Source organism: Podarcis raffonei, chromosome 7 (genome assembly GCF_027172205.1).
Source record: "Podarcis raffonei isolate rPodRaf1 chromosome 7, rPodRaf1.pri, whole genome shotgun sequence".
In the NCBI taxonomy this organism is placed as follows: Eukaryota; Metazoa; Chordata; class Lepidosauria; order Squamata; family Lacertidae; genus Podarcis; species Podarcis raffonei.
Genome location: NC_070608.1, coordinates 45,160,224 through 45,187,517, shown reverse-complemented (window position 1 = coordinate 45,187,517; position 27,294 = coordinate 45,160,224). Strand labels below are relative to the sequence as shown.

At 41.6% G+C, this 27,294-nt stretch overlaps 2 protein-coding genes across 13 annotated transcripts in view; one reads left to right on the top strand and one right to left on the bottom strand.

Moving 5' to 3' along the window:
* OSBPL1A (oxysterol binding protein like 1A) overlaps positions 1–27,294 on the bottom strand; it is a 158,326-nt gene that overhangs the window by 67,437 nt on the left and 63,595 nt on the right. For 3 of the 8 annotated variants that reach the window (XM_053396363.1, XM_053396364.1, XM_053396365.1), the window contains exon 1: positions 9,745–9,843. The exons of 2 other annotated variants lie outside the window; for them this stretch is intronic. The gene's annotated coding sequence lies outside the window, so the exon portion shown is untranslated. Of the gene's footprint in view, positions 1–3,634; positions 3,757–7,617; positions 7,739–9,744; positions 9,844–27,294 lie in introns of those variants that run through there. 3 more of the 8 variants (XM_053396370.1, XM_053396368.1, XM_053396371.1) reach the window with 2 other exon arrangements.
* Positions 9,772–26,744, top strand: IMPACT (impact RWD domain protein). Of its 5 annotated transcripts, none has more exons than XM_053396374.1 (11): positions 9,772–9,858; positions 10,569–10,697; positions 11,834–11,886; positions 12,359–12,421; positions 14,185–14,270; positions 17,319–17,450; positions 18,443–18,537; positions 22,041–22,114; positions 22,364–22,454; positions 24,907–25,041; positions 26,372–26,744. In XM_053396374.1, exons 1-11 carry the CDS (start codon positions 9,823–9,825, stop codon positions 26,432–26,434), a joined length of 957 nt encoding a protein of 318 aa, XP_053252349.1. In that variant the 5' UTR covers positions 9,772–9,822; the 3' UTR covers positions 26,435–26,744. The 5 variants fall into 5 exon arrangements, with proteins under 5 accessions (XP_053252349.1, XP_053252350.1, XP_053252348.1 ...); XM_053396375.1 differs by lacking the exon at positions 9,772–9,858 and adding an exon at positions 9,933–10,045 and having other exon boundaries at positions 17,322–17,450; XM_053396373.1 differs by lacking the exon at positions 9,772–9,858 and adding an exon at positions 9,933–10,045.

The following is a 27,294-nucleotide window of genomic DNA, read 5'->3' as shown; positions in this document are numbered from 1 at the left end:
GACTGAACATGATTTATTTAATTTCCCCTCTATGCAGTTTTTGGTGCGTGATCTTGAATTAAATGATGCCTTTTTTATCACACTCCCAAATTTTATGTGCCTCCATACTCCCAATTCAGCACTATAATAAATGGTCGAGATAATGGAAAGCATGCTGTGGAAATACAGGCATGTTTTCTCATTGACCCAACTCTTTGTGCTGCCTGCAAGAAGGATATTAACTATGCAACTTGCACAGTTCAAACAGTCGTCTATGCCAATTGCTGTTTTATCTGTATGGACCAGATGGAAACAACACTAACTGAAGAACTGTGCAAGCTTAGACTACAGGAATTAGTGAAACAGTATCAGACCCTTAAACTGGAAAACTTCAAATGCATCCCCAAAATAAGCCCTGGTGAATTTAATGTGACTAATATGCCAATTGTTATTTTTCTGCTGTAAGCTCACAGCTCTCCATTTGGTACGGTATTTGCATTTGCTGGATACAAATAAGAGTGATTGAAAGAACAGTGTAGCATTATTGCCTGAAAAGTAGAAGAGTGACTAGAGGCTGCTGCTTTCCCCCCACCTCTGTAAAAAGGAGCAGAAACACTGGCAAACACAGAACTGTCAAGAGCTCTAACTGTTGGATATGTTGAAAGAGTGCTGCTGGATCTGCATAATGTCAGTATGGGATGTTTCGTCATCTTTCCTGCTCCATGCAATGTTGCACAGTCTCCATAAGGATCAAGGAACAGAATGCACTCTGCACAATGGCCTCACTCCTCAGTGATGGGCACGATAACACAAAACGCTGATCTTGCTAATAACAGTGCCCTGAAATCCCTGTTGCATGATTTATGAATAAGAGGTGGTTTTAGAGCAGCACGACTGGTGTGGTTGCACTGGGTTACTCACTGCAGGGGGTGCCAAAACTATGCTATACAACAGAGCGCGGGGGGGCGGGGTTTGCCAAATTTTAGTGTTGCACAGTGCACCGCTGAAATTTGAAAGCCTAAAGTCTGCCACTGGCTGAATTCTTAAGGCCAGATAAGTTAACTTTGTTATAGTGAGTTGTACTAATTTTTCATCTGCATTTTAAGTTTTCTAAAATTCTATGTCCATTCCCATTTTGGGAAACAGCATACCTAAGGAAATTAAGATTTACAGATAGTGAAAGGTTGTGAATGCAGTTTCTGTAAGGTAAATAAGATGGGTTTTGTGGTGCAAACAATAAAGTTTGCATTTCTGTTAAAGTAATGGAAAATCGATCAATTCTTGTAATGAATAGTAATAAAATCCTCTCCAGAACTGAGGACATCATTCTCATAACTATATGACAACTAACATAGATATAAGGTAGGGATATTTAATTAATACGGGTATTTAAGTCTGGCTATGTCAAGAGAGTAAACCTGCATGTTATTGGTCTTATTTAAACTATGACTTAAAAGATCAAAACTTTAGCTTGTTGTACACATCTATACTCAGTAGCACAAATGTTCTGTGTAGGTTATTTTCAATATTCTAGGAATCATAACCTAACAAAAAAGTCAATGCATTGCAGGAAGCTAGAATGTGGTCCAAATTTAGAGTTTAGCTATTTTAGCAGAATCCTAAAGATTTGACTTGAATATTGTCAACTTTAAATGCTTTAACATTTTCCTTGCAGTGACCAACTTTGTTTAGAAAGTCAATATGAAAGCAGTACGACGATGAATAAGACCACAGCTATCAACTACATCACTGAATCTAACTGACTTGTAGAAAGGACCCTATTATCTGAAAACTGACAAACTATATGTACCCTTGCTACCCAAGAAATATTTTAATAAAACATTTAAAAACAAACTACATTATACTTGCTCCAGAGAAAATCAAAACAAGTTACAATGCCAATTTAGGTTAAAAAGAAGATAAGACACTGGTTAGAATACTCCATCTGTTTGAAAGTCTTCTCACTCCCTATCTTACATTTAACCATACACACAAAAAACACAAGAGCCAAAAAGTCCTGTGCGGATGTCCGAAAATATGTGTGTTCAGTCACTGTATAAATGGGCTTCCATTTTAATTTTAAATAAAGGTAAAGGTAAAGGTACCCCTGCCCGTACGGGCCAGTCGTGTCCGACTCTAGGGTTGTGCGCCCATCTCACTTAAGAGGCCAGCGCTGTCCGGAGACACTTCCGGGTCACATGGCCAGCGTGACGAAGCTGCTCTGGTGAGCCAGCACCAGAGCAGCACACAGATATGCCGTTTACCTTCCCGCTATAAAGCGGTACCTATTTATCTACTTGCACTTAGGGGTGCTTTCAAACTGCTAGGTGGGCAGGAGCTGGGACCGAAGATGGGAATACACATTGGTTAATTCTCATGTTCAACTGCACATCCATCATAATAATTTCTGTGATGACTTTATGTTACAACTACAGTGGTACCTTGGGTTACATACGCTTCAGGTTACAGACTCCACTAACCCAGAAATAGTACCTCGGGTTAAGAACTTTGCTTCAGGATGAGAACAGAAATTGTGCTCTGGCAGCGCAGCGGCAGCAGGAGGCCCCATTAGCTAAAGTGGTGCTTCAGGTTAAGAGCAGTTTCAGGTTAAGAATGGACCTTCGGAACGAATTAAGTACTTAACCCGAGGTACCACTGTACTTCCTTCCTTATGCTCAGAGGTTTGATTATTATAGTTATCATAGAATAATAAAATCACAGAATTGTGTAGTTGGAAGGAATCTATTTCAGCCCATGCAAAGCAGGATAAACTACCTTAAGGAGAGATATGAATAAAACTGCATATTCTAGGACTGAACATACACACAGAACCTTAATATACTAGTGTATGCATATCTATGATGTGTAACACGTGTACCAACGGCACTTCATCGCACCATGAATGACCAACACCTTAGCAAAAAGCAGGAAACGAAATTCTGGTGGGTTTGCAACCTCGTGTCCCCCACCCCCACCCCCGCAATGCCTGTATCTCTGACAAAAAACAAACAAAAAAACAAGCCCAGCAAGTAAAGCTCCTCCTAACATGCGACAGGCTTCAGGTACTAAAATCCCTCATGCTATGCTGCCACTTTTTCAGCGGTCCAATCCAAAAAGAGATTAAGGGTTGCTGGCCCCTCTGAACTTTCGGGTTCGCAAGGCAGCGAACTTAGCCCGCAAAATTAAAACATCTTGTCACACGTGACGGTTTTTGGTGGGGGGGGGGACGAACCCGGCCCCGCCGCCAACAAGACGCGAGAAACTCTGATATAGCAGGACCCGCACTTCTGCGCAAAGCCTGCCCGGACCTCCTGCGTCCCGCGCTGCTATTATTGCACATCCTCAGAGCGCAGCCAAGGGAGCGGCCCCGCCGCTTGCACTTGGCAGGAGCGCGCTCGCCACTTGCAACCCCCGGTCCCCGCCACTCCGAAGCGCGCTGAAGCTGCCAGCCAAGGGGGTGGGTGCTGCTGGGGAGCGGGGTTCAGCAGGGCAGCACGCCCCGAGCGAGGCAGAAAGCGCACTCACAGGTCCTGGGAAGAAGAAGCAGGCGCGCGCGGAAAGGAGGAGAGGGGGGGGTCTCTTTGGGCTTGCGCTTTCTACGCCTCCAACACCCCCCCGCCCCTCGTGTGTGTGCGCACTCCCCTCTTTCTCTCACCGCTTCGGGCGGCGGCGCCAGGCCGGCAGCTGCGCAACCCTTTCCGACCAGCCGTGGTCCACTCCGCGCGCCCCCTCCCCTCGGCTTCTCTTGTAGTTCCCACTCCCGCGCACGTGACCGCGTGGCCCTCCCTGCCGCGCTCCTCCTCCTGCCAAGATAAGAGGCTCCCTGGAGTCAGCGGCGAGAGCGGAGAGGCAAAGCTCCACCCAGCGGCGGAGGCGCGCGAGGCACTCGGCCGGCGCTGAGACACCGGTACCCTTAGACGCCCCAGGTTTTGTTGCCCCACCGCCCCGAGGAAGTAAGGGAACCGCGGGTGCTCCTGCCACCTTGTGAACAGAGCAACACGTGTTTGCAACTAGGCTTTTGGACCTCCCAAGTCCCACCTGCCTCAGGCAGCGCGGCCGGTGGAGCGCATTTAGGGATGTTGAAATATACTCAGAGTCGCAAAGTGATTTCATGCTCTTTATTCAGCTCCTTTTTTTTTAATAAATATTTATTGAAATTTTCAAAAAATAAAGAAAAAACAAAAAAACACTTAAAAACACATAAAATTTACATTTCTTACTATCAATAACCAATTTCCTTGACTTCCCCACACCTCCCCTTCTTGTATTCCAGTTCCAATTTTTAGCTCAGCAAGTTCTTGTCCCTCTTTTTTCTTTTTATTCAGCTCCTAGTGGTGAGGAGGAATGAATGAATGTCCCCTCAAAGTATCTGCTTTATATACATTATTTACACAATGGGCTGCACATGATTGGCTAATTCCAGAATTCTACTGTAAGCCAATCAGGTTGTGGATTCACTTCTATCTGGAGCATGATTGGGTGGTTCCTGCCAACCAATCATACTGCTGCATTGTTCTAGGACCAATCAGACTGCTGCATTCTGAATCCTATTGTTCTAGGACCAATCAGACTGCTGCCTTTTGGATCCTATTGTTCTAGGACCAATCAGACTGCTGCAGTTTGGATCCTATTCAACTCAGTACATAACAGATGTTTTACCTGGCAACATCTGGGTCCCAAGTTCTTCATCCTCACCTTGAAGGGCTTGGGTTTAGGCAGGGGAGCAGCTGCTGGGGCCTGCCCCCCTAAATCAAGTAATTAAAATACTTTACTAAACGTAGAAATAATCAGAATATTTGAAACTGAAATACAGTACTCACTGGGGTCACTTCAATGATGTTGTGGCACATCCTAGTGAAGATATTGACAGATTTTTCTGAGCACTTAAGGTCAAAAGAAAGTAATTTGAAACAACTGTTGTTGAGACGTTTCAGCCAGAATCTGCAAGCCAGAGCCAGACAGAGGATGATGACAGGTGGGTGTCCTGCGCACAAGCACACACACCCCAACATAAATCCTGACTATGCCCATGGCAGGACTTGGTTCTGCAAGGATTTGAACAGCTGTACCAGAATGCACAACAGTAATTGCTTATTGTGTGCAATAGGACTTCTGGCAAATACCGGTAAGTGCCCAGAGGATTACAGCCTAACTGCATCTCGATAGCAGCCCAATACTATGCGGAGTTAGGTGTCCCAGAACCCAATGAGATAGAACTGGACTGCAAGACTCACTCTTAAAGTGAGGTCTGTAGTAAAGAGTAAGTTGTGTAAGGAGTGCCTGCAGAATTACAGAGCTAAGCAAAAACTAAGTGTTTTGTGGCACCTTAAAGGCAAACAGGTTTTATTTTGGCATGAACAATTTGATCCATCAAATCACTTTCCACATGTATATTTATTGAAGAAAAACTCTTCCCACCTGACAAGCTTTTACAAGACCAGTCCCAAGCCTTACTGTGCAATATTAATAAATACTTTAGATTATTATTCATTTCTACTAATGTCTGCAAGATGTTTTGGAGAGAATATGTAGAGAAAATCTTCATATAGATAGCATAATCTGATTTTGATATGAGCTTTATAAATTAGCTCAAGCATCTCATTAAAACAGGCTTTTCAATAAACTTTGAGGAAAATAGCTCCTATTTTTTTTAAAAAATAAGAAAAGTAACAAGGACAATGTACTGAATTATAAGCTATAACAATGCTAGAAAAATAAATGGAACAATGGAAAACAGGTTTTAACTGCTGACATGAAGCTTTTAAAAATATACACTAAATGTTAATTACCGTATTTTTTGCTCTATAAGACTCACTTTTTCCCTCCTAAAAAGTAAGGGGAAATGTGTGTGCGTCTTATGGAGCGAATGCAGGCTGTGCAGCTATCCCAGAAGCCAGAACAGCAAGAGGGATTGCTGCTTTCACTGCGTAGCGATACCTCTTGCTGTTCTGGCTTCTGAGATTCAGAATTTTTTTTTCTTGTTTTCCTCCTCCAAAAACTAGGGGCGTCTTGTGATCCGGTGCGTCTTATAGAGCGAAAAATACGGTATTTTCTTACCTAGTATTTTGCTTTGCGTCGGAAGAAGACCCTGTGGCATGGAATGAAATAAATCCCAGACTGGTTATATACATGTGCTCCTAATTCCTACACCCAGTTTTCTGCAGTAGCTCATAGTGTGTTAACTTGTGCCTTCAGCACTTGAGAATAATTTTGCAATAGCTGTGATAATGCCAAAACTGCAGACAGATCTGTAGTAAAGTGTTGCTAATAGTTACAGACTATAATAATGTGCCAGTGTGTTGAAACAAAGTAATTTCCATTTCCCATTAGATAATGTACTGCAAAAGTAGGCCAGGAGCTACAGTGCCGTGAGAAAATTTGTCAAGAGTAGGTTGTTCCTTGACTAGACATGTTTTAACCCGAAGGAACTAGAAGCCAGAAAGATGCAAAGGAAGATGTAATGAGGTGGGCGGTTTTTATTAGTGGTGTTTGGCTCTTCTTATTAAAATATAGTGATAACATTGTGAAATAGCATCACATAAAAAGTACCAGGAAATTGAATGTTACAAAAACTATACAAAATGTATGTTTTTGTGGTACTGGTGCTGCATATGTAGAGTTCTGGCTATCACTTTCTTGAGTAGGAGGTACAGAGAAGGGGGCAGTATTAAAACAAAACTACCTATCAAGGCCATTGAAAGCCTGTGTTAGTGAAGCATGCAGCCTATCCACATTTCCTTGGAAGCAACACCTACAGAGTTTTTTAAAAGGCTTAATTTAATGTAAATATGTATAGGACTGCATTTTAGAAGGATGTGAACACTTCATTTCTTTTCTTAAAGAGATAGCTCAGAACATTACACATCATTTTGAAAAGTGAATGGAACAACTGTTGTATTTTGGTTGGAGTCTAGCCAATGAAATAATCTTACAGAAGCTTGTAAACAAAACAACAGAACTACAAAAATGGCTCGCAGAGCATAAGCTGTAACATCAAGGAGCTTTCAAATAAAAGTTGCTGCAATGACATAATCACAGCCTTGGTCTATGGAATTTACCACTGTCAAAGTTCATGATCACAATGGTGATAATAGATTAATAAGGAGATTAAATAACGTAATGAGGGATGGATATTTCAAGAGAAACAAGATAATGGGACCAAGACTCCATTCCCATACCTAAGAAGTTCAATTATGTGATCAGGAAATTATTCCCTGTGCTTTTTGATAAAGAATATTGGGGTAGATAGATCACATCATTCTTATTAAGCAAGGCTGTATACTTTAACATTCTTCTCTTTAATATTAACTGCATGGTCTCTTAAAATCATGCCCACCTATCTTGTTGCTCGTACTTTATAGAATAACACTTTTGCAACACACACACATTTCTGTCTTATATTTAATATTACAATCCTAAATAAATGTTCCTTGTGATGCTAAAAACTTAATTCAAGTTTAACAAATGAGATGTTTTGTTTACTTTCAATAACCACTTGACTCACTGCTTATATAAATGAGATCAGATGCACCAGCCGGCATAAGATCCATGTGTAAAATGTGTTTAGGATGGGCTGATGCTTATCTCTCCTGGAACTCTTACCATTCAAAAATGAGTTTAGCTATCATGGGTACTCACAAGGAGTGGCCGAGACCTCTTCCTCCTCCAGAGAATTACAGGTTCCTTCAGAGAGAGCCCTGAAATTTATTGAGCTGCCACCACTGTAAGAATTGTAACCGCCCACGTGGAGGCATAGTTTTCACAAACAGTACTCTCACTTGGATCTGCAAGGTTTACGAAATGTTAATACAGCTGCAGTCTCCTGTGTGAATTTGCTGTTAGAATAGTCTTGGAGATTTGGAATAGGAAGCACAAGATTGCTTCACGTTTCCTGTTTCCTAACTTGTACATGATCTCTCCTTACAGCAGGATGTGTGTACTCTCAGCACAGAAGTGGGGTACCTCATCGTAGGGGAGATGAAACCATTCTAATTTGGACATGATGGTGAAGTGCTGGGAACAGAAAGCATGAAGATCTGAGCTGATTATTAAAAAGAGGGTTGAAACATGTAAAACATAGCCGTCATGATAATAAACAGTCATCTCCAAAGACTGCATTGCTCATGCTCAGATAACTACAGCAATATGAATCCTAAGACTCTGAACACAGTTTGCTTTGCAACAAACCTATGATTGCAGGTCTACCTGTCTCACACAATTATCTCAAATCAAGCCAATAAGACATTCAAAAGAAATTATGCGGTAAGGCCTATTATGGGAATACATTCAGATTTTAGAAGAAGTTAATACAAAAAATACAGACTAGTTCATTATTAACTTGACTAGCATGGCCTTTTATCCCCCCCCCCCCGTAGATGTGTCATCTGCTGTTGCATTACACCAAAAAGTGAGAAGGCAAGTGCTCTTGATTCCACCCCCCCCTAAATATGCACATATTGTGTAGTTTTCATTTCTTCTTAGAGGGGCCTATCAGCGTCATTCCTTTAAAAAGTCATAGGTTAATGTCAAAATATAAGATAATCATAATTTCAATTACCTGAATTTTCAACGAAAGCAGCCATATAAATTTATACTAAAAAAAAGCACACAAAGGAAAAATGCAGAAAAACCTTTAAGTCTAGCTACATCCAACTTCTGTAGATAGTGGAAATGACTAATGGGACTTAGCAACTGGCAGAAATGGCTTGTAGGTTGGAACACATGACTTCTAGGTAGACATCTTTTGTGTATTTTTTGGGTGAGCACTTCATTTATGGCCACTACCATGTCTGTTTCAACCCATATTCTATGGCTCCCCTGTAACTGCTTTCAGTAATGTTTTGGGCCACTGCTTGGCTCAGTTTGGCATAGATTTCTGCTTGGGAGTGTTCAACATGCTGTATCGCAGCAGATTTAATGGCAACCATAGATATGATGCTTGGTATAGAAGTGTTCTATACAGAAGCAAACATTTGAATGCACTTATCACTTGTACCTGTCTACTCGCATATAGCATTAGCAAACATGTTCTTGGCATGGGGACTACATGTGAACAATCCAACAAATGTGGTAAATGCATTTAAATGTAACAGGGTGCACCTAGAATATGTGCACAGGTGCTCAAGCAGGTAAGGACTTTTTCTGTGGTTGTTGCCACATCTGCTTTGCCTCTGGGCCTGAAGAGATATCGTAACTCTACTTTCAAGTTCATAATAATGCAAATTGCAGAGGCCGTGTGTACCACTCCCATTCTGATGAATTTATTCATAGTGAGAGTTTCCACACAGTCCTGTCAACGTTGCAAGCTGGCCAATGGTTCCGTGTTCTAGCTTTTCAAAACCGTCAATGCAAGCTACTACCATAAACATCAATAAAAAGTAGATTCTGTTGGAGCCGATGGGACTGCGTTCAAGTCTGTGTTTACATTTACTAAACGCCAAATCCCTTTTACAGCACCCCCAAATCTATAAACACTTTCTGCTGAATTACAGAACAGCTGTTTACTGCGACTGGGAAGCTGAAAAAGACACCCTACTTTTGCATCATTTTGGTTTTCATGCGTTTCCCCTGCTGCATATTGCATTTCCCCGTGGCCTTTCAGCCATACCCATTTCCTAAAGGGTGACCGTGCCCTCCCCACGGGGACCCGAGCGCCTCCGACTACGTGTCGCTCTTGGCTCTTAAGAGAGGCCGCAACACCGTCCTCCAAAATACCGGGAGGTTTTGGAGTTTTTTTGCACCTCGCCTTTACGCACATGCGCTAACCTCTTTCTCGGGGGCAAGGATTCTGCGTCCCGGGCGCAGGGCTGATTGGACGCGTGAGCTCCGCCTTCCCGCGCCGTGATGGCGGCGAGTGACCCGGAAACGGCCCAGAGACAAGTGAGCGCGTTGCGGAGCGGGAGGCTGATTGCGGGGCGTCGGGCTTGGATTCCTGGAGAAGGGGGCAGGTCAGGGAAACGGGGCATTTGCCTAAGGGGTTTTGCCTGCATGCTAAGGTCGCGACGGGGGCGCACATGTGGCTCCAGATATGGTTGGACTCCATCGCCCTGCAACCCCAACTTGCATGGTTAGCGAGTGATGGGCATTGTAGTCTAGCATCACCTTGAAGCATATTAATGTATTCGTCATCCCGTTGGATCTGACCCAATTCCACCGAATTCAATAGTGGCCGGATAGATGCTTCCAGGATGCCCCTAAGGAAACTTTCCCACCTCCTGGTATGCAGAGGCTTAATGCGACCATCATTATTAGCTGCTGCTTATACATCCTTCCTTCGTGCATTGCCTCCTAAAGTCCACCTAGATCTGGGCACTGTGAGGCAAGGGTGCTGGATGGGATGAGATGGGTCTTTGGCCTGATCTAGCAGGCTCTTCATATGTTCCGATTCTGTTATACCTTGCTCCTAAGCAGCCACTGTGTTGGGGAGCAGGCTTGCGCTGACTACTGAAGACTTTGTTTATTCCAACAACTGAATTCTGAATTTGTAATTTTAACTGATTTACATTGCATCAAGTTTATTGCACACTACTTAGAAATTATTGTAGTTCAACAGTATAGAAATAAAATATTACTGCATAATTTTCTGTTAGACAGAAGAAATTGAAGCCTTGTCTGCTATATATGGCGATGAATGGTGCACCATTGATGAAGATGCAAAAGTATTCTGTATTCAGATTAGTGATTGCCTGGAAAAGCCAAAGTGGAGACTCTGTCTGCAGGTAGGTTTTCCTGAAACATAATTGGGCTTTGAGTTTGCAACTGGATATCTCAGATAGGCATCTTTGAGCCTACTTTTGCTATTGTCAGGAGATGTAACGTTGTAAATGTACTGTAATGTTTTATTATGTTATTCTGAAATGGTTCATTTTGAGAGGTATTGTTTTGTTGTTGTACGCTGCTTTGAACTTTATTCTTTTGGTGGAAAAGCAGTATACAAATAAAATAAAGAATGAAGGAATTCTGGGTTGTGGCTTGGCCTCAAATCTTTTGGGTTTAACTTTAGCCTTTGTTATGCATTATTCTCATATAAGGCATTCATGATTTCAAGCTTAGAGCAGGGCAAGTTCTTCTGCATCAGCTCCACCCTCTGACAACTCAACCATAACTGGTTGTCTGCAAGGGGATTCCTTCATACACACAGCTACTTCTGCACTGGGCATCCACACAGTCAGGAACCCTGTAGAATCGAGGGTCCCGATCCTGTGAAGCCTGTAAGCACAAGGTGCTGCTTGTGAGCAGGGGTTCCCTTGCTGGTGACTGCACTCAACATGCAGTCTTTAGAGGTCAGAGCTAGCATGGCAATTCAGCATTGGGGAATGTGGTGAGGAATGTGACCCCACCCTGTCTTGAAACTGTTGGCGCCCTACTTAAGAATAACTAGGACAATTCTTTAACACACAATTGATTTATAAATGATGCAGTCGGATGTAGGGAGACACATCCTATTTTATTAGTTGTTGCAGAGTTCTGTAACTTTTTAAAGAGCAAGACTTTCTTTGTAGGTTAGGATTTTTATTTCTCCAAGTATGTTTTAATGTTGGCAAGATAGTCCTGTGGGTTCTGTCCTTTAATGTTTGCATCTGTCTCACAAATAATGCCGAAAAAATGGGAGAAGTAAAATCTATGTATTATGGGAGAGCCGTAAGGTACCTAAGATACTGATTCTGTACATGTTTATGCATAAGTAAGGCTCACTTTGTGTGCAGGACTGTCATCTAAGGATTTATATACTAGTGTTTCCAGTTATTTAATACCTTAACAATGTTTTGGAACTGTCCTGCATTTCTCCTCCACCCCGTCTCCAGCTAGATTTGGAATGAACATTTCTGGCTAAACTACTTTTAAAACTTTTCAGGTGATCCTTCCTCCTGAATATCCGACAACAGCACCACCTATTTATCAAATTAAGTAAGTGATAAGTGAATATTCTTGAAAAAAAGCTTCTGTGCCTTTTGTTCCAAACTGTTAGTTTCATAATATGTAACCACTCTCTGTGTGTGATACACAGGCTTGTGTGGAGCAAGTGAGTGTGTGGTGACCATACACACTTCAGCTTTGGAGATTTGACCAACAGGGAATGTAGCCCTCTGGCCAAAATCAGCTAATCATCCTGGTTTGAAGGAACTCAGCAAACTGTAAATTATAGCAACATAAGGGAGAAAGCAAGTGAAAATATGTCTCTTCCTAGTTTTTTATTATCATATTTTTGTGATATGGGTACTGTCCCAGTATGAAGAAGAAGGTAGAATTGCAACATGATTTGATTTTGCCAAAACATATAAAAGCATAATCACGATGAGGTGTTTTTAGTATCTTGAAGCAGAAAATGGTTTTTAAATGATGCAAATATTAAACTAGTACGTTCCTTTTTTTATTCTAGTGCTCCTTGGCTTTCTGGACAGGAATATGCGGAACTTGCAAATTATCTGGAAGAACTCTATGTGTAAGTTGTACTGTTTGTCGGAATACGAATCATAGAAAGAAGCATGGGAAGCTGGGATCTAGCATAGTATCTGCTTTCTGTGAAAATCATGTTTTCACAAACCAGCGGAGAGTGGGTGCGGCTGTATCTGTAAATCGTATTGAAAGGGCCACGACTTTTGAGTGCCCTGATGAGGAAGAAGCATAGCTGCTGCCATGCTGCTTTTATTGCAGTTATTTGTATGTTTTCAGATTATATATGTGCTTGAATTCTGTTAATGCTTAATCATTTTTTCTATGTTTTTAGCTATTCTTGGTTTTATTTGTAAGCCTCCTTGAGTCCAGTCAGAGTAAAAGGCGGGGAATGAATGAATAACAAACAAACAAACAAACAAATGTAATAATAAAAAATATCATGGTTAGATTTTTAAAAATCCAAATACTTTTTTTTTTTATAATATTTTTATTAAACAATTTTTATATTCATACAAACAAAACATACATAAACAAACAGAAGACAAAAAACAAAACAAGAAACAAGTACCATTTCATGTCCTATTTTCTTAAACCTTTCTTCCTCGACTTCCTCATGCCTCCCGTTTCTGTATTCCAGATTCTAATCAATTGTTCAGCAAATCTTCCCTTATTTTGCTATAAATTTAAGCTAATCATCCTTATTCTCCTTGTCTTAACCATTACTAATAGTAACCATTTACTTTAGTCCAACATCATTCTAGCTGTCATTAATTTTGTAATATTTCTTTAAATAGTCCTTAAACTTTTTCCATTCTTCTTCCGCCGCTTCTTTTCCCTGGTTTCGGATTCTGCTCGTCATTTCTGCCAAGCCCATGTAGTCCATCACCTTCATCTGCCATTCTTCCAGTGTGGGTAGATCCTGTGTCTTCCAGTACTTTGCAATGAGTATTCTAGCTGCTGTTGTAGCATACATAAAAAAAGTTATATCTGTCTTTAACACCCCTTGGCCGACAATGCCCAAGAGAAAGGCCTCTGGTTTCTTAGGAAAGGTATATTTAAATACCTTTTTCAGTTCATTATAAATCATTTCCCAGAATGCCTTAATCTTCGGGCACGTCCACCAGAGGTGAAAAAATGTACCTTCCTTTTCCTTACATTTCCAACATTTATTGTCAGGCAAGTGGTAGATCTTTGCAAGCTTGACTGGGGTTATGTACCACCTATAAATCATTTTCATTATATTTTCTCTTAAGGCATTACATGCCGTAAATTTCATCCCGGTGGTCCACAACTTTTCCCAGTCAGCGAACAAAATATTATGACCAATGTCCTGAGCCCATTTAATCATAGTTGATTTAACCGTTTCATCTTGTGTATTTTAAAAATCCAAATACTGTCCTGAAATGTTTTATACATAATTCCAGCAGATGGCAGCAATGTTGAAAAAGCAATATGAAGCAGAACCTTTTGCTGGAAGTGAAGATTTATGGATCTTATACAAAATAGTCCATTCTGTTTTAGTGAGGCAACTGTTACAGCAAAGCTAGGCAAAGGCCATGCGTTATGGTGTAACATCATGTGGCACTTACTTCTGAGGAAGCATGCATAGGTTTGTACTTTCTGACTGCTCTCTTCCAAAACCTAAAGAACAAGCCACTCTGTGTCCCTGGAATGAAAGTGGTGTATCACAGGATATTTTTACACAAGAAGGCTCCTAAACCACATCTGAAGCATATAGATTTCTATGATGCTCTCCATTAAAAAAGTAATTTTAGAGTAGATTTGTATATTTTGTATCATGCTTTTCAGACAGAATCTTGGTGAAAGCATCCTTTATCTATGGGTGGAGAAGATACGTGAATTTTTGATAGAAAAATCGCAGTCTTCTGATTCAGGTAAGGTTCTAAACGGGTCTGAGCAACGCTCCGGAGCAGGTTTCGGGAACACGTGGGGAAAGGAAGGAGAAGTCCTGTTGCACACACACATAACTGCTCACACGGCACTGCATATAACCCTAAATTATTACTTTTGATCATTGCTATGTAGAAAAACCACAAGTGGGAAGTGAGAAGGCTGTGTTAAAGCCTGTTGGGCACCATGTGACCCAATAACCAGAAGTACATGCAGGCCTTATGATCAGACATGGGAAGGGCTATGGCAGTCTACACAGTCTTGCCTTCGTTCACTGTAAGGCCCCAGTGCAGCTGGATCATGTGAGGCAGCGTAAATAAAGCCAGAGGCAGGCTAAGACGCTTTCAGTTGCTTGAGAAAACGATCAATTCTGCTTTCTATATCCTGCCCCCCAATAAAACCCAATTTCAAGCAAAGTATTACATCTAGTTCCAATAGATCAGTAGGTTATTATTAAAGATGCACTTTTAGCCACTTCTCAGAGGCTTCAGCATTCCTCCTAAAGTGAGAAACGGTGAGAGTGCTATTAAAGCAGGAATACCAGCTGCAGTTTAGTAAGTGTTTAAAAATATCTGATAGCAGAACTGAAACCAGGAATACAAAAACATTTATGCAATGGAAATAGTACTAATTAACGTTGTATGTGGCTTAAGGTTCTGGAATATTTACCGTATTTTTTGCCCTATAGGACACATTTTTCCCCCTCCAAAAATGAAGGGGAAATCTGGGTGCGTCCTATGGGGCAAATGCAGGCTTTCGCTGAAGCTTGGAGAGCGAGAGGGGTCGGTGCCTAGGCAGCCTAGGCAGCCCTGCGGGAGGTCCCGCAGGGATGTCTAGGCTGCGGATAGCAGCCTGCTTCCCGGAGCGCCGGGCACCCTGAAAGCAGAGCGCCTGGCGCTTCGGGAACACATCCGCAGCGTGGGGAGCCCTGCGGGAGTCCCCACAGGGCTCCCCATGCTACGGATAGCAGCCTGCCGCCCGGTGGGCGGGGCACCCTGAAGCAGAGCGCCCCACGCGCCGGACAGACATCCGCAGTGTGGGGAGCCCTGCAGGAGTTCCCCGCAGGGCTCCCCACGCTGCGGATAGCAGCCTGCTGCCCGGCGGGCGGGGCGCCCTGAAGCAGAGCGCCCCGTGCGCCGGACAGACATCGGCCAGCCCCACAAGCTCGGGGGACAGCAGGGAGGCGCAGCGCCGCCATCCCGCTGTTCCTCGACCTGGTTCGGTTTCCCGACCTGCTTTTGGGGGGGAAATAAAGGGAAATTTCCCCCCCTTTATTTCCCCCCCAAAAAACTAGGTGCGTCCTATGGGACGGAGTGTCCTATGGGGCGAAAAATACGGTATTTATTGTTTTTATTTATTTCATGTATCAATTGCTTCCAACGACATTGCAAAGCGGTTATTCAATATAGACACAATTTTCAAGCCCAGTGCTGATACAGACAGGGAATAAAAATCTCTACTTAACAGGCTTGTTGTGAAAGGAAGGTGTTCCATAGACACCGAAAAAATAATTGAGATGGAACCTGACTGATTTGTAACAGGAAGGAATTCCAAAGGGTGGGAACCACCATACAAAAGTCTTGCTTCTCTGTCAACAGAACAGCAACACAGTTGGAATATACAGGGATGCAGTCTGGGATTTCTGTTATTCCTCCAAATTGCAATTTTATCATCTTGATACAACAAATAAATAAGAGCCATTTCAGTATGATAGTTTTTGTTTAGTTTTTTCCTGAAGGGTGTCACGTTTACTGGGGAAATTAATAGGTAGATTACAACACTTAGGGTAGGATCTTTAATGTGATCTGCTGTACTTTTTTTTTTTGGCAACTATTGGTGTGGCTTTGAAAACTGCATGTTGCAACCCACATATTTTTCTGCTATCCTCTGCAAAGCATTTTTGAACCCAGACGTGCATTTAGCCATGCCCGCATTTGGTAGTTCTCTCTGCCCTCTAGTGGTATAATGTTTTGGTGTCATGTGCTGTACTGAGGAATCACATGTGGGTGAAAATGATTGGAGCATCCTGAGAGATATAGTGGGCATTCAGCAGAATAAGGGGCGTTATAGTAATCTATGCCAAATAATTTGCCTTGATTTACCACATCTGTAGATTATTGCTGAAATTTCCTAGTGATCATCTGAACTTTGCTTGAGTTTATCTGAAGTGATACGCTTACTACGTTTTTCAAGGCTTTTGAATATGTGAGAGTCACATAGCAGGAATGGGAAATTTAGACATACGAACCATGTTTGCACACATGTTTGTGATCCCTTGAGGTAATTTTTGCAAGTTCAAAATGCACAGAAGTTAGATGGCAAGATCTGTGTAATACTTGCTATTATTTCTTTCTTCTCTAAATCTGCACATGCAAAATTTACCCTTGCGTTTCTTTTAAACTCTGAAAAATACGATGTGTGAGTGTCACTTCATGCATTTTCGTTTTTTCTGATATGGGGACACTTGGATGTCAGAAAAATAATGCAACCTGTCTGTAGGTTGTTATGTGACAATTGCACATGTAGGTATTCCTAGTAGTGGGTCCAAAATATTTTATAATACAGTGATACCTCGGGTTACATACGCTTCAGGTTACAGACGCGTCAGGTTACAGACTCCGCTAACCCAGAAATATTACCCTGGGTTAAGAACTTTGCTTCAGGATGAGAACAGAAATCGTGCTCCGGCAGCGCGGTGGCAGCAGGAGGGCCCATTAGCTAAAGTGGTGCTTCAGGTTAAGAACAGTTTCAGGTTAAGAACGGACTTCCGGAACGAATTAAGTACTTAACCCGAGGTACCACTGTACTTTACATGTGGTTCTGACAGTTATAATTAATAATTTGCTCTGCCCTCTGAATGACCAATGTATCCTTTTTATTTATTTTTCAAAGTATGTGTTATATGTGTTTCTTAAGAAGTGCCACTTGCAAATGTAATTGTACCATTAACTTCCCCACAGATGCTACCAATCACTTAAAATAGTTTGAACTGTCAAGAAAGCCTTTTAAAGCAGGTATTGCTTTTATACCAGTAGGACCAGATGTTAAAAAAATTACAGAAGAAACTGATCTGGAGTATGAAGAGAATTTTTCACTGGAGTATCAACCCCTCCGGGAATGTGCAGCTGTAACTCTGAATTTTGATCTGTCAGAAAGCCAAGAAGGTAGAGTAGCTATTGCTGTTTAGTTATGTTTCCACGCTTACTTTTGTGTCTATTAAATATATATATATGAAACGGCGCTCATGAAGTGGAGCCAAGCCATGTGAAAGTGCTGCTGCAAATCACTTTGTCCCCCTGTGACTTTGTGTTAGGTATCTGCACTGCATTGTCTGAACTTTTGATTAAAAAGTGGGTCTGGCAAAATAAAAAGAGGAACTGATGCCTTTGTGAAGGGGGTGAACATTTACAAAGGGACTGATTCCCTAAGGCTTGCCTTCAACTTCTGCATGTTAGACATGGGCGTCTGAGCTAGGGAAGACTACATGCACAGATCCCTGTTGGAACTGGAACCCTGATCATTCTTTCCTGAACCTTCCCTCCTCAGATATCCACCTCACTCAGCACATGGACATCAGAGGTGGGATCAGAAAATGCCATAGCTCTCACACTGCTTTCTATGTGTGGACCCCCTTACCACAATTGTGAAGGGATCAATAGGGAAGTTATTGTTGGTACAGTGAATGGCTTAGCAAATGGCATGGTGCAGAAGAGACAGGAGTGTGATCCTAGGTGAGATTATGCTATATGATTAGAAGAGTCGGGCATGGAGATTTCCCCCCACTACATCTTGCGCTTTATAAATATTGGTAAGAGATGCATGTGTTGCGTACATGAGCATGAAGTGAGCCTTTCGTTCATGTGCTCTGCTCTGCTCACGCACAGCTATTCCCCGACTTTCTTCCCGGTTTGAGGCAGCGTTTTGTTTGCAGTTTTTAACCCATAGTAAACTTGTAGCAAGCTGTAGAGAAGGAAAGCTTTAAAAGTTGATGGAAGGCAAGCAAAGAAATCAGTGTAAAGGATTTAAAAGAGAAGAATGAGGCTTGTGATCGTAGGAGACGGAGGGAAAGATTAGTTTAGCAGGGCCATTCTGAGTTAGTTGGAGAGAAGGTACAGTAGCCCACCTTTGCACAAAACCTAAATTCTTAAATTTGCAGATGAAGAGCTGCCTCCAATTTATCATGGAAACCCAATTACAGACCGAAGAAGCACTTTCCAGGCACATTTAGCACCTGTTGTGAGCCCCAAACAGGTTAGTAAAATCTGCTTTCTGACAGGCCTTTCAGTCTCCTCCTCTCTAGGTTATAAGTATACATATTTAAGCATGTATGTATATGTTCTTATTTGCCTAACACAGACACCACAAATATGTTTTCTTCTGCAAAATACAGATCTCTGTCATCCATTCCAGAGGGTTTTATTGGCTTAAATATTGCTATCCAGATTAAAATGAATGGCCTGGGGAATTTAGATTCAGGATCATCTTGAAAGATGCGTGGTAGCCTTTTGGATCCAGGATATTTGTAAAAAAAGAGGTGTGCAGTAATTTGGATTCAAGATAATCAGATAAGAAAAGATGAGTGGTAACCTTTTGAATCAATAGGGTTGTATATCTGGCTTGAAACTGAGCAGTGGGTTGCACAGAAATAGCACATGTTATCCTCAGCTCTGGGATAACTTACAGAGTCCTACAGGCATTATCTATTCCGTGAAAGCTTTTATTTGAAAAGCATAAGACCAAAGTATCAACAGTGGCCAGCTTTTAAAAAGGGTAAAGGGACCCCTGACAGTTAAGTCCAGTTGCGAACGACTATGGGGTTGCAGCGCTCATCTCACTTTACAGGTTGAGGGAGCCAGCGTTTGTCCGCAGACAGTTTTTCTGGGTCATGTGGCCAGCATGACTAAGCTGTTTCTAGCACAACAGAACACCGAAACCAGAGCAGTGCACGGAAATGCCGTTTACCTTCCCGCTGGAGCAGTACCTATTTATCTACTTGCACTTTTTGGCGTGCTTTCGAACTGTTAGGTTGGCAGGAGCTGGGACCGAGGAACGGGAGCTCACCACGTCGCGGGGATTCAAACCGCCAACCTTCTGATCGGCAAGCCCAAGAGGCTCAGTGGTTTAGACCACAGTGCCGCCCACGTCCCTTGGCCAGCTTTATACCTCTGCAAATAAATTACCTGAGGGAAATACATCTGTGAGCAACTGTAGTGGGATTTGGTGCAGTGCAAACGCCTCCTGTTTCCTAGGCTGTTCCCCTCTGCTGACATGAATAACTGTGGTGACTGAAGTTTCAAGGGACCTGACAGTTATCTAGTCCAGCCCCCTTCAATGTAGGCATCTCAACATGTGGTCCACTATCCAATTTGAAACCCTGCTTAGTTTTGCAAATTTGCCAGAAGTTTTATTGCTGCACCACTAGAGTTTGGAGTATAGCCCACTGGCCTCAGTGGGACATACTCCTGAGTAGATATTCATAGGAATGCACTATTAATGCACACATACCAGACTGTGCCAGCTCAGTCCCATTTGCGTGGTGGTGGTGGTGGAAACTGTTCTAGAATTGCTGGTTGATTATTAGCACAGTTAGTTATTTACATTGCCCTCCTTTGGTGCATTTTTCCCCTTAGAAAGGGAAATATATGATTTGGGAAACTGTTTTCAAAGCAAAATTCTCTTTGCAGATACTGTGAACTGTGTCTTGAGGTATGCTATATCAGTTTTTTCCTCTCCCCAGCATAGTAAGTGAATTTGCTGTGAAATAATGGGAATACTGCAAAGATAAATATTGGAGATGTATTTTGATAACTCTAGAGAGATCACTTTTTTTCTCTCCTTTTGAATTAAAAGCAATTTGCTTGCCAGGCATGTTTTCTCAAGCTCTCACAGCTTTAATAATGTTTTGCTTAAAGTGGTATTAATTATGCATTGTTTATTAAAACAGTTTTTTCATCACAGGGTTTATCTAGTACAGGGAAACTTGAGCCATCTGATAAGAATAGAACAATAGATAACTACGTTTAAGGAGATATGGGGGGAAAGGACAACTAATAAATTACCATCTAATTCTTTATTGAGCTCTTAGGGCCTACAGTGCAGACAAAGATTAAATGTGTAAAAGGGGTATTGGAGGAATCTTGATTATTTCCACAGATTAACACAATATATTCTGTAACCTATTGGGCGAAAAAGCAAACCAGTGTGTGTTGTTGTTTTAATCCACATACTGTTGATCCTGTTGATTTAAGTTTCTGAGTGAGAAAAAAGCTTTACATTTACTATGAGTGACATAGAGCTCAAACAGGAAGATGGTGTGTGGGTCTGGGGTGCCAACCTCCAGAAGCAGCCTTTGATGTCTTGATCTGTAAAGGCCTGTTGATGTTATTTCTACCGCTTCGTATTTCATTTTCTTACACAAAGAGCCCCTTGTGACTTTCTAGATCAGGCAGTGCATCTTCTCTGGCATCTGATCAGTAGTGTTTATCTACACTGATATCTGATCAGATATCAAGGGCCCCATTTTTCACCTCCTCACATGCCTTGCCAAATGTACAAGACTGGCCCTCTGTACCTGGCTGGCTGCTCACGTTTCTAAGCATACAAAACTTTCACCAAGGCCAAGAGCTGCAGGTCGATCTTCCTCCAGCGCTTTCCTTCCACAACAGTTTGCTATATCCTTCATCTTCACCTTCTTCTCTTTACTCCATCCACACTCTTCATTTAAAATTTTGACAATGGCTTGAATCCCAAGTTCATCTTTCATTCATGGACTCCCTCATTTCCCAATACCACTTTGAAGGACCCCACAGAGCAGAATTGCAGAGCTCTGTGGAGAAAAGAGGGTGTGTGGAGATGGGAAGGTATATTCCATGAGCTCTGCTCTGTCTAGAGAAGGAAATGTAGGATCTCAGCTTATGTTTGCATTATATTTTTCAGCCAGTGCCTTTTAAAATATGCATAGTTATATCATAACTAAGGACATTGGTTATACAGTCTAAGTTTCAGACTCTTTCCTTCAAAGGAAAGGGATAGAAGGTACTACAGACGAACATGGAGGCTGGGCAACGGTAAACAAAATGCTAACCCAAAGAATCAGCCCTTCTGTCGATCTGTAACCTATTCTTTTCTCCCCCCCCCCCCCCAATCCCATTCCATGTTCCTTATAAGCCCCAACAGTCCATGTAGCTGAAGTTGTACTCTGGGGCACCCTTGGTTGTCTTGGAAAGATCTTCATTGCACTCATGGTCTTTGGAGTTTTGTGGTTAACACATAAACTTCCTTGAGCATCACTATCTCAGGTGGTACTGGGTGCATTTTTCCATTACATCTATATCTTAAATTAGCCTTTGCCAACCTTGCGTCCACCAGATATTTTGAACTGCAATTCCTGTCATTCTATTGGCCATGCTGACTGATAGGCATTGTAGTACAAACATCTTGAGGACACCAGGTTGGCAAAGGCTGTCTTAAATTTTACGCCTGCAGGCTGTTGTCCTGGGCACATTTGAAAAGACGTATACACCACTGCATCCAGTGGCATTTACTGCCAAGGAAACATGTACTTGCACAAATGAATAATTTCTTGTACCAGAAGTATGGATGCCAGCCATATTGCATTCTCCACCACTGTTGCATTTAATTTAATTGAAATGTTTTAGTAGTAACCACAGAGAATGAGCCTTGTTTGCAAAACCTTAAAAGTGTAGTATATAAGCATTTATACGTTGGGGTAAAAAGCTTTTTTTTCTTCATAGGTGAAAAATGTTATTGCTGAGTTGTACAAGAATAAGAAAATAGCCAGTGCTACTCACAATATATACGCATACAGGTGAGTAGCCAATTTTCAGTGGCAATTATTTCAGAGGGATGAACGAGAGAAACATCTGCTTTGATTCTGTTACCTTAATAGCATCAAAACTCTCTCACTGTCACACAGTGTAAGTACAATTGGTTATGATAAGATTTTAAGGCGTTTGAATAAGAGCAAGAGTCCCTTAAACAATATTGTTGAGATATGTATTATGTAAGGATGTTTGCTTTGTTACTTGACACTTTTTGTTTCACTTTTTGCTTTTAGGATATACTGTGAAGACAAGCAGACTTTCTTACAGGATTGTGAAGATGATGGTGAAACAGCCGCAGGTGGACGTCTTCTCCATCTCATGCAGGTAAAAGGAACCAATTGGTAACTGGAGAATTTTTCCTGCAGTGTTTGGATTGTAGTTCTAAAATAAAGTTTATTCTACAAATCTGTATTGAGTGTAGATGATAGATAGATAGATAGATGATAGAGAGATTGGAAAGCATTATTTGAGTATTTTTACACATGGGAGCTAAGTGATGGAAATATTATAAAGTAATAAAAACATGCTACCATCCAGGTACTATTTAGTGGAAATTTCAGTTTCTAGGCGTAGAATTACAAGATCCGCAGAAAGATACTAGGGACAGAAGCACTGAAAATGGCAGTCTGTGCCTAATTTCCCCTGTTTCCTTTACATTACATTTACATTATGATGCAGTGAGATTTCTTGCCCATATGCCACACATCACTGTGTTTTAAAATGTGGTGACATCACATCACATAGAAGCCCAGTTCATACGTCACATCAAACCATAATTAACCATAAACTCTGTACCTGCTGAAAAGTTCTTCATCCTCCTCGTGTGCCAGGCCATAGCAGATTAAAACAGTAGAAGAATCAAGTATGCTTTTTTAAAAAATTAAATCACTAGCTTTCTATTAAAAAAAAAGGAAATAAGTAATTGGCCTCCCCTGTGGTAAAAGGAAATTGATGCAGGGCAATTCTCAGGGAGACTACTCAAGGGGAGATTAGTCACTAATCCCCCCAATGTAATCAATAGATGGCAATAAAATTGCTTGAACCTGTAAATTAGAAGCGCTTCATTTAAAGGCACGGGAGCCCAAAACGCCTTAATAGTACTCCGTCTCTCAACAGTGAAAAGAGTAGCCATGCAACTGGGATTTATTACAAAAGAAATTGCTATGAATTGTGTGTGAAACAAAGGAGGACCACCTTCTTTGTCTGTGTGCTGTTTCCTTTTACTATAGTAGATCTCCTCCTAAGGGAGATGCAGACAATATGACCTGTTCATGTTTTACAGTTGGAATTTGATGTCTGTGACAGAATTTGGTTTTTGGAAAATCCCAATGTGGTTTTAAAATATCTGGACTTAAAGCATTCAGCAATGACTTCCCAGAGATTTGGTGGTGTTTTCTTTCTTCTATGGGCAGTGACTCAAAAACTGACTTCGTCAGAGAGCACCCTTGGGAAGGACCTACTTGGCTAAATGATGGGAGGAAAGTATTCTCTTCTTTGATGTATTTGTTATCATGGATTCTTTACTGTTTGTATATGTTGGTGAAAACAACAAAACTTTTAAAGAATCTTTGTGGCCATGAATTGGTTTCTCCATGCTGGTCAGCCTTATGACTGTATTTAAAAACTAGATACGTGCAATGGGCAGGTGAAAGATTGTGTCCAGCATTCCATGAGTCCGTCATGCTCCAGCCTCATCTAATATCTGATCTCTAAGAGGCTTCAAGTTGCTGTAGTTTCTCTTCCAGCTTGCTCTTGCTGCAGGCGTAGTGTTGCCCGTTTTCAGTCAGGAAGACAAACAGGGCACAGGTGTTGCAGGTCACTGCAGCAGCTTCTTCTCCATCCATGTCTCTTGGTCCTACATACACTGTGAGATAGGGATGCGGGTGGTGCTGTGGGTTAAACCACAGAGCCTAGGACTTGCCGATCAGAAGGTCAGCGGTTCGAATCCCCGTGACGGGGTGAGCTCCTGTTGCTCGGTCCCTGCTCCTGCCAACCTAGCAGTTCGAAAGCACGTCAAAGTGCAAGTGGATAAATAGGTACCGCTCCAGCGGGAAGGTAAACGGTGTTTCCGTGCGCTGCTCTGGTTCGCCAGAAGCGGCTTAGTCATGCTGGCCACATGACCCGGAAGCTGTAGGCCGGCTCCCTCGGCCAATAAAGCGAGATGAGCGCCGCAACCCCAGAGTCGGCCACGACTGGACCTAATGGTCAGGGGTCCCTTTACCCTTTACCTTTACACTGTGAGATAGCACACTGGGCATCCTCCTAAAACTCAACTAAATGCCCTTGCAATGCCCCTGTTTACACGTCATGGCCAGAAGAGCTTCACCTGCTCGATTCCCCCCCCCCCCAGTGATTTTAGCCTTTGCTGAATGGGAGGCCTAGGGTTTGGCAGGTGGCGCTGCTGCCTCCACTCCTGCAGTCTTTTATTTACAATAGCTCTCCTCTTCCTGCTGTGCTTCTTCCCCAATAGCAAGAGTAGTTAACAGTCAGATGCTGAATTTATTAAGTATATGCTGGATATCCCTAAATTGTTGACGTACCAGTGCAGAATTTGAGTTTCTGGACCAATGTCAGCTTTTCTTATTAAAGAATTTTGGGCAAGGGAAGACGGAGTTGGCTTGCACTTTTTTTAAAAGGTAATGTTTATTTCTAGAACTATTCCAGAGCGTGGCATCAACAATGACATGCGCTCATTATATACAGGAGAGCGCATCCAGGCAGACACAAGTCACACAGCTCATCTTCCAGATGTTAATGGACAAGTGTTTTTATACAGATCCTGGATGTCCGCAATGTTCTGGTGGTGGTGTCCCGCTGGTATGGTGGTATCCTGCTAGGACCAGATCGTTTTAAACACATCAACAATTGTGCCAGGAATATACTTGTGGAACAGAACTACACCAAGTCCCCTGTAAGTCTACCCTAATAGCGATGGCTTCTGTTAACTGGCTGCTGAAATGCCACACACACAGACACTCTCTAAAATAGCATGTACACGTAACTGAATTTTTCAGTTTACTTGTTGCACGAGAAAACTACTATTTAAAATTTTCCCCAAGTTTAAAAGTAGTTTGGTAGGAAAGCTTTTTCAAGGAATAGGTTGTGTTTTGGTGAATATTATTTATCATGCCCAATCCCCAGACTGACAGTTTTCTCCTTCACCTCCACACAAGTTCAGCGTGGGACTGGCTCTGAGAAGGAAACAATGGAATAAAGTTAGAGGTGCATGCCTGTGGGTGGCTGAAGGCCTCTTTTCGGTCTTGCTTCCTTTTCTGCTTGATGTGTTTGGTGCATGATTTCTGTGGCAAAAGGAAAGAAGGAAAGGAGTTGGCAGATGAGCACTGAAGACAGAGAGGGAAAGATGAAGTAGCAGCATGAAACATGGCAAGGCTAAGACATGTAATAAGAGGAGATTAGGTGGGCAGTGGTGGCGAGATGGAGAATTTTAAAGGTAAAGGCTATAGAAAGTGACAGAGGCTCTTGAATTTTTAGGAGACTAATTTCTACCCTGTGTTGAAGGTAATTCTGTAAACAGGGTATAAAACCTGTAAAAGCTTCATGTTCATCTGAAATCAACTGTCTTTTGTACCAGTTGCTAAATTTTTTTGGAATGCATCCAATACTTAAAATCTTTCAGAGCCCTAAAACGCCACCTGCTCTGAAAAAAACATGTGGTGTTTTATGATTCATTCGGTTATACAATAGTATTATTGATCTTGGTCATATAAAAGAGGGGGTAAATGAAGCATAATAGTCTAAACATTACTCTTTTAAAAATTATATTAATCAGAAACAACACCAGTGTGCCATGGAAAGTACAGTGTAATTTATTTACGATATGTTGTTAAGGTAGTGCCTGTTTTCTGTGCAGAAAGCCCCACAGGTGGCAAGAAAGAGCTCCAGTTGTATTGTCTGTCACTCATACCTAGGAGAAAACAGTTCCTATATAAAGCCTAACGGCAAAAAGTTGAAATGGAATCTGTTCTGTAACGTCTCCAATGGTTATGAATGGTTAGCATCATTTTGCAGACAACTTTTTCCATTCAGAAATAATCTTAATGACACAAGTATCAATCTTTTCAGAATCCGTTCAGTGAATCAGGAAAACATAAAACTAAACAGAGTATTAATTGTAGATCATTAACCTTGAAAGTATCCTACCAGTGCAGAAAAGCACAGCGGCTTATGCAGAGTAAGAAATAAGTTGTGCTCATTTTGATTTTTTTTCCTCCTCTCTCTAGGAAAATTTATCTAAGCAGCTGGGGAAGAACAAAAGAATAAGGAAGGACAAGAAGAAAATGTAACATTAATTCAGTTTGCAAAATCGCATAGCCATTTTATCTTTCCCCTGTATGTATGCAGTTAAAACACCAGTCACTCAGATAGGGAAAGGATTTTTTTGTAATCCTAAATGTTTTATCTCGAAGACATGGAAATATTTTGGAGTAAAAAGAAATATTCCATAGTAACAGAACTCAGTGGCAGCCCCAGAAAATGTTTTCAGTTTGTTCAATGCCTCAGCTGCTCAGAAACCAAGGCCTTAAACAAATGAGATTTCTTCTGTATTCAGTTACTTAATTTGTTAAGAACAATTAAATGCGGAAATTCAGTGTTTCCCTGTTTTATCTTTCACTTCTGGGGAAGGGTTTCTGTTAACATATGGAAGGAAGAATTCATTGCACCAAGTAGGAATCTTAAACACCTTTGAAAAATGAAGCTTCAGCCTACTGTCAAGTTCTGGTTTGTACTGTATTTTCAGTTCCCAGTTTTTCTTACTGACAAATTTCTATGCTATAGTCTGGCCATCAAACTAGCTCTTATAAGTGAGGTTCACCTGAAGTAATACATAACATTTCTTCTTCTTCTTCTTTGGCGATCACTCGTAGCCAAGTAAGGTTGTCTTCCATAAACATGGTTTTAACAATGAGTCCGTAAGTGACTGTGGAGGCCAATTCTGGATCCAAGCGTCCTTCCACAGTGGGGACATTGGAACAATGGTATGTAAAAGTGCTTAATGCTAGCTGAATCATATGTTTTAATTGATTTGCAATCTTGGGGATTTAAAAAAAAATCTCATTTGAATAGCTTGCTCACTACTGTGATGATTGTAAATGTATTTCATATTGAAATAGAACTGTGAGGCAATTTTAATGCTTCTTATAGT

Coding starts and splice junctions, on each gene's coding strand:
- IMPACT (XM_053396373.1), top strand. CDS start 10,007: ATGGTTGGACTCCATCGCCCTGCAACCCCAACTTGCATG. Junction 22,455..24,906: donor GTCTTCTCCATCTCATGCAG/GTAAAAGGAACC, acceptor GTTTTTATACAG/ATCCTGGATGTCCGCAATGT. Junction 25,042..26,371: donor AGAACTACACCAAGTCCCCT/GTAAGTCTACCC, acceptor TCCTCTCTCTAG/GAAAATTTATCTAAGCAGCT.